The 12,158-nt window shown below is 38.5% G+C and overlaps 1 protein-coding gene across 4 annotated transcripts in view; it reads right to left on the bottom strand.

Annotated features, from left to right (window-relative positions):
* KIAA1328 (KIAA1328 ortholog) overlaps positions 1–12,158 on the bottom strand; it is a 172,200-nt gene that overhangs the window by 155,722 nt on the left and 4,320 nt on the right. The window contains exons 2-4 of one of the 4 annotated variants that reach the window (XM_017819087.1): positions 11,819–11,854; positions 10,010–10,149; positions 6,174–6,268 (exon numbers count right to left, since the gene is read on the bottom strand). In XM_017819087.1, coding sequence (XP_017674576.1) covers positions 6,174–6,268; positions 10,010–10,149; positions 11,819–11,854 — 271 coding nt within the window. Of the gene's footprint in view, positions 1–6,173; positions 6,269–6,667; positions 6,828–10,009; positions 10,150–11,818; positions 11,855–12,158 lie in introns of those variants that run through there. The other 3 variants (XM_017819088.1, XM_017819089.1, XM_017819090.1) reach the window with 3 other exon arrangements.

Genomic DNA, 12,158 nt, shown 5'->3' with positions numbered 1-12,158 from the left:
ACATGAATATATTGTGCCACATATCTTACGCAGTAAATGACTGAGAACAGTAAGTGATCTTAGGAGAAATGTGGCAGTATGTGTTTATGTATCACAAAGCAGAAGACAGCCCATAAAGGGCAGGCAAGATACAGAAGACAGTCACTCACAGGAGGTGGCAAAAGGAAGCTAGAGAAAAGGAATACAAGAATGTCATCAGATTATGCTGGATTTATGTCACTTCATATAAATAGCTCAGTAAGATTTTTTTATATACTTATTTCTTTGCCTTCTGGCAGTAAAGAACAGATGATTTCTAGCAGAAGGAGGAAGGACTCCACTGATGCCATACAAAAACATTACAAGGTTCCTCAAAAGGATTTTCACCCACTATTCATCTCCTTGGGTCAGAAAAGAGCAGTGAAAGAATGAAGGCACCACAACTACAAAGGGCACAGCTGCTCCACTGGGCAACATGCAGGTGTTCAGCTCCATTGGTTTTGTTTCCAGGATCAAACAGAGGACTGATGACAAAGATGACAAATCAGCAGAACTGATCCTCCCATTTAGTGTCTGAAGCATTTTGTTGCACACAATTCACATTGACCCCACCTTGTGTCATAGGATATGCACCATCTTGTTTCAAGATTTGTTTTAAATTTGACAGCTTATATGAATTCAATATAATAAATTCATAGTAAAATTCAAAGCTTACATAATTCTAGATGCACTTAAATCAATATTTTAATTTCATTTTACAGGAGCCTCTGTAAAAAAAGAAAAACTCATAACACAGATATATTGACAAAAAACCCTCCTAGGACATCAGCCTGAGGGTTAAAATTAATTCCTAGTTCACTAGTTCCAATTACTGTGGTGTGCTACCAAGTCCACTGCTGATACCAGTGTTTCTGTCTGATCTAAAGAAGGAATTGATCAACAAGTTTACTGGTGACACTGACTCATTCCACTGAGTAAGCAGGATTGATGCTCTCCAGGTGGAATTTCTGAAGCACTGCACAAGTCAACAGCACTTCAAGTTTTATTTGTTTAATGAAAAACTGACACACACAAGAAAGAGCCGTGATAATACTCACATCAACACTACACTAGGGACAGAACTCAAAAGAACTCTTCCTGACTGAAGGCACTTACAATCTTTAAAAATGAAGAGTTTTAAAAATGTTCAAAAAAAAAAAAGAGCTTTTACCAAGAGAAATATGAAATGCACTAAGAACTGTGGCTCGGCAAATTAAGACAGAAGACAAACAAACAAAACAAACAAAAAGCAGAGATACAAACACTGGAAACTTCACTGATCAGTCCTATGCTCTTTGGGAACACTTAAATTTTAGGAAACAGTAACCTGGTATTCGTCTGCCAACTAGCTAGCAAAGATGAAAACATTTTGGTGACCGTTTTTGAAAACTACAAGTTTTTAAATTTCAAGCAAAAAGTGGCATCTGAAACAGGCAAGTCCATCACAGGAGTCAAAAATCAAGCAAGGACCAAGATAAGGGCATCATGCAAAGTCCAGCACACATGGATATCATGGAATGAAACCAGCTATCCCGACTGAAAGACATACTCTAGAAAGGCAAAAACAGAACTTTCCATGCCAGAGTTGATTCTGCCTCTGGCACAACTGAGCGATAAAGTGACTTTTAATATAAGCACTCCAGGAAGAGAAAATGGCAGTATTTTTTGTCCAAGAACAATATTCACAAATCTGATACATTTTACTTCAGTATCATGGGCAGTTTGTACAAATTCAAAAAAAAAATTAACAAAAAAAAATACGGTCCCAAAACCTAATTGAAATTGCTGCACAATGGATAAATTTTATTATATGCATCTTGCAAAATACAAAACTAGATCTCACAGCATTAATTTATAGCTACAAATGACTTTTTAAGCACAAAAGGTAAGTGTGATTGGTGATACAATAATCCTGGGCATGCTTTTCCTATCAGCACAAAGCCATTTGCCAGACAAGCTTAGGGATATCTCATTTGCAGTCTCACTGTCTGACCAATTAAGAGAACTGAAGCACAATATTGCTCCTAAAGTAGCATACAAAAAAAAAAAAAAAGAAAAAAGAAAAGATCTTGAGGTTAAAGCCAGGTAACAATTTGGTTAAATATGAAGTAGTGTAACCCAGGAGAGAAGGCAACCCAAGAGGCCAAACACTGCAGAATTGTAATATGGGTTTCCACAGGCAAGTTGTCCTTCAAAGATCCTGGAAGAAAAACACTTAAACAGTAGATATATGCTACAATAGTTTTACTGTCCTCCTTTGTAATGGTTTCCAGTTCTGTAACCAAATTAACCTTCTGTTTTGATTCCCATTTTCACCTTTTGTTGGAAAATTTCAGTTTTAGTTGGTCGATTTCATCTTATCAGGATAAAAAGTCCAGATAAAAGCAACGGCGGTAGAAAAGTCTGGCATCCCAGACTGCTAGCATCCTACAAAGGGTTTAGGAATCCAAGGTCTTGGGAAGGAGGAAGCATCTTCTCAGTAAGGGTCAAATGCATGTCTGAAGGCTGTTTGATAGCTGCCAGTTGCAAGTCATTCTGGGTATGCCAGTGATCTCAGCCAGAAAGACACTAACAAGATAGCAAGAACTGTCTTGTATCTCATTTGGAAAGGGCAATCCCTCCCAGAAGTGAGTAAGGGCATTATGATTCCTTTCTACCTAAATTGCTTTAGAAGATTTATTTGCAAAGACAACAGGGAGACAGCTTTCTCCATGTTTATCTTATCTGAAGAAAGAAAGAATATAAAATAGCTAGTTACCAATTTTCACCACTAAAAACAAAAATTAAACTTTCACGAGCCATTCTCTGTCACTTAGTCAAGGCCTCTGCTCACTCTAAAGCAAATTGCATATGTGAGCTGTACAGGTAGGTGAAGTGTGCAGGCAGGGAAGAAGCATTTGTGATACACCTGTCATACTAGGAGCCCTAAAGTCACAGAAGTATGACTATAGGTGTGGCCTGTATCAGCTAGGAGTGAAGGGAATGCTTGCAAGCACACACACACATTCACTCTCTCTGCAAAGAAATTTGAGATCCTCTCCATTCAGCCAAAGGCCACGACAGAGAGAGCTCTCAAAATTTGCATAACACTTGAAGTATTTCACTCTAGAACACTTCATAATCATTCTCAGTGTGGTGTTTAGCAAATCCTTAATGTTCAGCAGTCAACTGGTCACGTCCCAGCAGACCCTGCACTGCTCCTTCTCAGAGAGGCTGATGTGTCCTGACACTGGCACAGAGAACGAGTGTAAGGAACTTCCAGTGTCTTCACCACGTCACTGCTCATTTCATTACATAAGCTGATGACTGCTTCAGGAGTAGCCTGCTGTAATAAAAGCTCAGAGAAAGTCTTCCTTCCTCCTTTTTAAAAGGACTTGGCTTATAGGCAGAGATAAAAATTTGCTCTTACTGTGCCACCTTCACCACCATGACAGCAGCACCTTACTGAAAACATGAAGGTGCCATGCTGGTTGCTTTTGAAAATAAAGGCTGATCACACTCAAGAATTTACTCATAAAGCATTTTGGCATTCATGGGCATGACTCATTCTACTCAGAAGCTCCTCTATAAACAGAGTTTGAAAAGAATCTGCTGACACAATAAATAAAAAAGTTCAAATTTGCAACATTTGAGTATTTTAAACTTTGGAAGCAGTTTGTCTCTCTCATTTCACCTTAAAATGGAAGACGGACTGCATACATTCAAAGAAAGGCGAGGTAATTGTTAGATTTACAGGTGGCAGCACAGATCAAAAACTATGATTATTTAGCCTAGAAAGGAGGATTAGAAAGGATACAGCTGAGTCGTTTCCTTTGACCCTGTCTCAAAATCCAATTTCATAAAGTCTCTAACAGCTAACGTGATGTCAGACACTGGAATCCCCAGTAGCAGAGCATTACAGCCAAGTAACTGACTTTTTTTTCGAAGAAAAGGATATATTAATGCATCTGGCATTAGAATTTACTCATACCAACACAAAGTGTGACACTTCAGTGAACGCAGTGGCACACGCCCCCCCAGTGTTCAAAAGTGCAATGGGAGTAAGAGTTGGAGGAAGAAAAGTAAAAATTGGGAAGAGAAAGAAAAGTACATGAGCTCTCCTTGAGCAGTCACAGAAGTCAGGAAAAGGCCACTAGCCTGAACTGCTCAAGCAAGACCTGGTTGAAATTCAAGCCCCAAGAGTTCATCGTATTTTGCAACTGGTTTCCACACAGACAGAATTTTACCACTTTACAACAGCCTCCATGCAGCCACTTACTGACCAATCTATTTCTGTCCACCTTCCTGCATCAAACCTGCACGAATTAGTCTCAACTATCATCTTTTTCATTCATAAATTGTAGCAAAATAAGGAACAGTGAGGTATAGCCCTGGTCAAGTGAGACCTTTATTATTCCAAGTATTTACTGCAGGTCAGCCTTCCTGGAAAACTTTCGGCTTTCTGCTGGTCCTTTTCCTTCTCTGAAATAGCAGAGAATGTTCTAATGCGTGTAAGAGCACTCCATCATGGTACAACTAAGGATGAAAATTATGGAGAGTTTTAAAAAAGTGACGAGGTGAGCTGAATTAAAGTTCAACTTCCCTATTACTCTGCAAAGGACTTTTAATTACATCCAATAAAAATATGATTAGGTTTAAAAATAAAAGAGAACTAAGTATAAAATAATAGTGTTCCACTAATTTTACTTTTCAAAATTAATGTTGCTGCACCTTCTATTTTTCTTCAAAGAAATGTCAGGCAGAAATATCAAGCTGTCCTAAGGGAAAAATCACAGCATCTGAGATTTAAGAAGAATCCCATGCTCAAATGAATTAGTGTACTACTATTCACTGGAGAGCACTGCATTATGAAGAACAATGTAATAAAAGGCTTTTTTTAATATTAGAATATAACTCTATATATCAACAGTGGCAACAGTGTCCAAATAGCTCCAACATCTGACAATTTGGAACCAGGCTTCTCAGCAATCTACTCTTTATGACAGTCTTAACTATACATTTTCTAACACAAGATATGATAAAATAGAGTTGCAAGCATGAAGAACTTCAGAAATTACTGAAATACTGTATGGCAAGAAATCCTATATTAGTACAAATTATTAGCAGGTAAAATGGTCCACTGGATGAGAGTAATCAGAGAGAAAATATTCCTAGCTGCACCAGAGAGTTATTGCATGACCTTGAGCAAGTAACTTAATTTCTCTGTCCAAATTTTCCTATATAAAAAAAAAAGGAACAGTAATGCTTGCCAATTACTGCACAGGCATGTGAAATCTATGGCAAAAAGTATCTCATTAATATCAGAGAACCTGCATTCTGTTAAAAAAAAAATTTGCCTTTAAAAATTCTACATGTGGACACTAACTTTTAACCCAAAGGACCTGAGAGCATCTCACGATACTTCCCCCCCGATGTCGTGCCAAAGACTGACAAAGGCCCACGTGGTCCTCCTCATTCTTACAGCCACCATGTAAGAAGTGGATTTCCAGATATTCTGAGTTGTTAGGGACAGAGAGCAGGACTAAAATGTCCTCACTCAAATTCAACCCATCTTTTACCTTTGTGAATGTAACCAGCGCTAGAACGAAACTGAAAAAGGCTTTTGCTAAAGCTGAGAAATTTGCACTACTTGAGCCTCTCCTTTCAAAGAATATGTAGCACCCGAAGAAATTAATCAAAGCAAAAGTTTGGCTAGATAAGTAAAAGTTACACAGGCAAATATTGATCAACATGTTTCAGCCATTAAGACCAGCAATCCACCTTTAACATGGCATCCCATATAAAAGCTTACCCCCTGCCAAATATCAAGCACTACAAAGTTTCATAGCAACAAAGTTTGTCATTTCCAAAAGCAGCATGTTTTTATTTAAAGCACGTGATACATGCAACAAACAAAATTCTAGACTTGTTATTAGGTTTATATGGATGAACTACTGCTGGTCACTAAACTTTGGCTTTTGTTTTAAATATACATTTAGGGGTCACAAAGCAAGGAAAAACCAATCAGCCTGCTTCATTGTTCATATCTCTTGCAGTAAGAAAAATTACCTTATGCAAATATTCAGTATCATAATGCAGTTTTACATTGCTTGATGTTAATTAGAGGAATGACTCCTTTTAAACATAATGCATTTTCAGGTGATGCTTCTTCTTACCTGGCAAGTTCTTTAATTAAGTTTGCAATGCGTCTCTTGTCCTCAGGACACAAATCCTTCAAAGAAGCACTCTTCATTCCTCCTTCATTAGTGACCTGAAAATTTAAAGTAACATTTTAGAAAGTACTGTTTAAAAGAAAACAAATATTTCATAAGATATTAAAAGCATTTCAAGACCTAATAATTACAAGCTGAAAGGAGATCAATTGCAACTGGAAATAAAATTCGTATTTTTTAAAAACGTAAGTACATTTCAGCAAAACAAATTACCAAATTGGGGAGAATTACTTTAAGAGTTTTTTAATTCAAACGCAAGCTGCTAGCTTCTATACTAAACATGCTGGGTAAAGTTTTAAGACATGCACTATTCATTGATTCACAGTAGGTAAAGGGAAGTAGGTTCTCATGACTTGGAAATCCAGTGCAGTGATATCCAAATCCAAGTCCAAACTTTATTATCACAGAGAGCAGAAAGTAAGAAAAATATATCCTGCCTCAGAGTTTATGACCAAAGCATACGAAACAGCAAAGTATTGTTAGTAGACAGTAAGTCCTTATTTCATTTTTCTAATACACAGGAAAGTCCAGACCCTTTCACACATCGCTACTGTTTGGTCTTAATGGCTTATTTGCTACCACCGCAGTTAATACCCGTCAAAACAGGCCTGTAACAGACCCCAGCACTTCAGGCCTTTAATGCACTCCTTCAACACACAGAGAACCGCTGCTCTTGCTACCAGTGCCCACCAGAGGGCCTGCACTGCTGCCCGCGTACCGCTGAGGGCAACACATTCCCTACCTCGGGATGCTTCCGAGCAGGAAAAGGGTCTACATTGGTTTTATTTATCAAAAATTTCTGTGATCGGGGGACGCGGTTCTGCAGTGCTCGTGGAAGGCACGAGATGCGAATCCCAAGATAAACGCGGCAATAAGGGCTATGCTATTCTGCCCAAGGGTTTGACAAGTTTCAGTATCTCCACTCAATCTGATTTATTTCAGTTCAGACTTTTACAAAGCTACAAATATTACAAACCTCCCCAGCTTAACTTGAGATAAAAGAATGCAGCCGAATGCCCCGCAGTTTGGCCAAGTTAACACAATAGAGCACAAAAAGCCTGCACAGCTAACACTGGGCTGCTCCCCTCTCATTAGCAGGAACAGCAGCTGATCTACACATGCCCCAGAGGAAGTGACCCCTTTCCCTCTCAGCTAATTGCTTCTTAAACAGTAGCTTAAAACAATTAAAGAACGATGCCCACTACTAAAAGAGGATTCATGGTTACCCACCTGACCCTTCAGTACACTCTTATTTTGACCTCAGTGTATTTTCCCCAGGTAGGGGGAAAAGAGTCTCACAAGGCAAATTTTAGCACCTTTCAACGGGACATTTAATTTCAGTTTCCTTCCTAAACATATGCTGCTTACAGTCACACAAATGAAGAGACAATGTCTTTAACTTAACTGAATTCGACTACAGTACCTTTGAAGGAATTTCACTTTCCATTCTAAAAATGTCTGACTTTTTTTTTTTTTCAGCAGCCAGACGATGGAACTTCTTTAAGAAAAACAAAAAGTTACAGGACAATTTTCACTCAAAAATAGAGACGGGAGCTTGATCACATTAGTGAAGGAGGTTTTAAAAGAAGGTACCTCAAACTATTACCCAAACCAATGTGCATACTGTCAGACTAACAGTTGTGCACAGGTATGCAGAGGTAGCGCAATACAAATTCTCAGAGGCAGACTTGTACCATAACACGTCAGAAAGAAGCTGTGGCATCATGCACAGCAACAGCTCAACCATCAAAACTAGATGAAAAAGGAGGTAGAGGCCAAGACTGTATTGTCTCCTCTTCCCAGATTTCTGTCCTTTCTTCACAGTTCAGGACAGAAGGCAGTTTTGTGACTCGGTATTTGTAAGATACTCTCCACACCTTGGAAGGTGACAATCTACCTGACAAAATCACACGGAAGCACAGGATGGTTAAGGTTGGAAGGGACCACGGTAGCTCATCTACTCCAGCCTACTCCACATTGCTCAGGATTATGTCCAGGCCAGGCTGGATAGGGCTCTGAGCAGCCTGGACTAGTGGAAGGTGTCCCTGTCCATGGCAGAAGGGGTTGCACTAGATGTTCTTTAGGGTCCCCTCCAACTTAAACCATTTTATGATTCTTTGTTAAAGTAAAGCCATCGGCTCTCCCTAGACACGCACACAACATCTGGCAGAAAATGAGTTGTGCTGGTGATGAAAACTCCACACAAAAGGAGTTTTTCTTCCATAACAAGTGAGACACATTTGTTCTATTTGTTTCAAGTAATTCAGAGCTTATCTTCAGAGTACAAAGTTTCCATGAGGATTTGGCAAGGTAAGAGAAAAACAGAAGGTTAAAAAAGACAGAGAAGAAACAAAGTTTTGAACACATTTAATTGTCAATATCATAAAAGCACGAGTCACCAATTAAGATTTCATGTATCAGGCATTATATAAAAAAACCACACAAAAATCCATTTATACCGCAACGGCTTTCAAAAAAAAAAAAAGAGTAAAAACTCTCTAAACAACAAGTAATGCAATCAACACACCATTCAACAAAACAGATTTTAATGTGACACATTGAAGGCATCTATGAGGCAGCAGGCTTGTAGATACTTATGAAGAGATGCTTCTACATAAAGACTCTGCATAATGGGGGCTATTTGTGGAATTTATCTGCATGTCACTTAACAGCATCATTTGCAAAGCAGAGGTACATGCCAGCCTCCTAAAAGCAAGTACTGATAAACAGAGAAATGGAAAGGGATAAGTCCAGGAAGGCCCTAAAAATTAATACCAGTGTCATGCTGAAGGATTCAAAAAGCAATGACACTGTCAAAGCAACGAGAACTGAGTGATCTGTCTTCACATCAGAGTTTTGAACATACATGTGAGGCACAGCATCCACCCAGTGCACAGAAGACTGGGAAGGACATCTTAGCCCAGATGGAGAACAAGATCTAAGTGTATGATAATACAACAATGATGCAGAGCAGTCCAAGATTTCAGATCCTGCCTGTAAGTGGAAGGATGCCAAACCCTAGTGATTTACAGATGAATACCAGGAAAGAGACTTAACAGTACTCAAATAACTTAAACAGTCATTGCACTATACAAACCATGCTAGAAAAATGGCATCTCTCAACAGATTTCTGAATATCACAGTATCTACCACAACACAGAATAATCTTCCAAAAAAACCCCACTGCTTTGAAATTTCTAATGCAACTGTAGGAAAAGTGTCACCTATTCTCACAGGAGGAGACCACACAATTTGAAGCAGAACCAAACACAGTGTCAATGGACAAAGCTACTTCTGCTACTCACATGCATTTTGAACTTCTACATCAAAAACAGAAAGTGATTTTATCCTACTAACATGAGCAGCCACAGTGAAAAGGTCTCTAAGAAGAGTTTTATAGGTCTTGTTTCTAAATGATATGACTACAGCAATGAAACTGAGTAGATTGAACACAACTTCCGGCATGTTTGCTCAGTAAAATACAGGTTAGGTGCTATCCAAGACTACATTCACTGTCTCTGTACAAATACACACACAGAAATATATAATCTCTTTTACATAGCTCCAGTTACACACAAATTACATAAATTAGCACACTCAGCCTTTGTTTTCTTTAGGTGATAAATTGTGTCAGCAAGCCACCATGTAAGTGGGCAAAAAGTATAAGAGATTGTAAAAATAAAAATATTCTAATGCTGTGTAAGAGTTTTCAATCTAAATATAAAATCTGACGTTTTTCTACTAAGTCTTAAGAGTAACAAAAATTTGCCTTTACTGACCTGCTGCCCTGTCAGATCTCCCACACTTCTCTCCGGATCCATGGAAACAGAAGCAACAGCTACAGGCACCTTGAGTTCAGTTTGACTTGTCTGATATTTTGGCAAACAGCTTGTTTTTAAATTTCCTTTTGTAGACACTCCTGTAAATGAAAGACAAGCAGAACACACAGATTACAAAGTGAAAAGAGACCCTTCTCTTGCCTTGTACAACGGGACTTCCACAAAGGCATCTTTGCCTTAGCAGCTCTTTCTGAAAAGAATGAGCGTGTTGGGTACATGTTTGCAGTTCCCCCCAGCCTCTCACTCTGCACAAAAATTCATTAAGATTAATGTATCAGCAGAAAAAGAGGTGCATGGCACTGAAGTGCACACAGCCACAAAGAGCAACAAAGTAAATTCTGAAAGGTACATCTTCTGATGGAGGTTCAGTGCAAAAAAACCCTGTTTAAAGATGCAAAAGCATAAAATTGAGCTTCTCCTCTGACACTCAAAGACAAAAAGGAACCAAGCAGTACTGCTGCTAAAAGTACCACTCATACGATAAAATACCACTTTTCTGTTATACAGCCAACCTACTGACTGCCCAGGCTAATTGTTCCTTTCAGGACCAGGAATATGAGTAAGGCAACACTTCAGTGCCCACTGCACAGATCATCTGTAAAAAACTTCCTGCCATAATTAGAATTAGTTCACCGCTACCAATGGTGAGAATATGAAAGCACTGAAAATCCTGATGCTGCAATTATAAAGTGCCCACACTGATACTAACACTAAAACTGCCCAGGGCCAGATTAAAGCCCGTACCTTCTTGGTACTGGTTTGAGTTTTGACTGTTCAGAAGTGCAAAAAGGTTTTGAACAAAAAACATTAATTTTATACTAGCAGATAGAATACACCTATTTGTGTAATGAATTTCAGAAGTGTACCAGAAACCTCAGTGAAAGAACTAAATTATAAGCTTTAACATCTCCATGCTCGTACACAAAGGAAAACAATGTTCCTGTAATTCTCTTTCACAGAAGTGGAAGAGTATTTCCCAGAGTGAGTCGATTTACATCATTTAGGAACACTGCCTTCTTTCCAGGGCACAGAGTGTAACCATCTGACATCGCCTGGCTTGAACTATGCTAGTTACAAAACACACACAGTTTTTTAACAGAGCTATTTGGCCAGTAGTTTTCGAGGGTAACCATGCTACTCCAAACTAGAGAGCAAGATTCCTCAAAATTTATAACTGCTGGATGACATATACACAATTTTACCAGAGTTAATCATGCCCAGGTATGTTTTCAGGACCTGGTGTCACTGTAAGAGCTGTGTTTGAAAACAATCAGAGAATTCTGAAGGGGAACTAAGAACACTCATCTTTTCCCCAGCGATGTATGCAAGCTTGCATTCAGTAAATCAAGGTCAAAAGAACTAATAAAAAAACAAAAAGTTACTTTTGCTTTACATAATGAATCTTCATTTGAAGTGATATCTTCAAAATTTACAAAAGACCTCAATACCTCTAATGCTTCAATATTCTTTGGAGACCACATTAAAAATTCAGCTTATCTTATAAATTGGATAAAACTATGCTGTACCTGCAACAGAAACAGCTCCCCTGAAACTATTCATTTTATACAGTATGCTTATCTAAGCAGCAGAGCATAAATCCTCTGCTGTAATCCTATATGTCCCATTACAACCTGTGATGACTCTCTACCTTACACACTTAAATACACAAACCACGTACCTGAAAAGACATTGCAAATTTTACCAGGGAAAAAAAAAACAACTTTGTTTACATCTGTTAGAATGTCATACCTGAAACAGGTACCATTGGCTCTTCTTCATCAGAAACTGCATGTGGCTTTGTTAAAGGTAATAAAAAGAGAGCAAGTTTGGCTCTTTAAACAGAACTGTAAAAATAAGTATTTGGGCTCTTAATTTTAAAAGACTTTTGAAAAGAAAACAAACTGGTAACAAACACTGGGTGCAAGAAAAGCAAGGAAAACTCAATTAGAAAAGAACCACCATCACAGAGATTTCTAGAACAAAAGTCATTACTCCTTCTTCACTGTGCATTAACTTTCAGCCTTAAAGATTATCTTAGAGGTCACCTTCCAAAAGATCCCAGCGGCCAGCCTCACAAGTGTAATTACTA

The sequence above is a fragment of the Lepidothrix coronata genome, unplaced genomic scaffold (genome assembly GCF_001604755.1).
Source record: "Lepidothrix coronata isolate B3197 unplaced genomic scaffold, Lepidothrix_coronata-1.0 Scaffold72, whole genome shotgun sequence".
Lineage (NCBI taxonomy): Eukaryota > Metazoa > Chordata > Aves > Passeriformes > Pipridae > Lepidothrix > Lepidothrix coronata.
The sequence above is the reverse complement of the archived record's forward strand: the minus strand, read 5'-3'. Positions and strand labels throughout refer to the sequence as shown.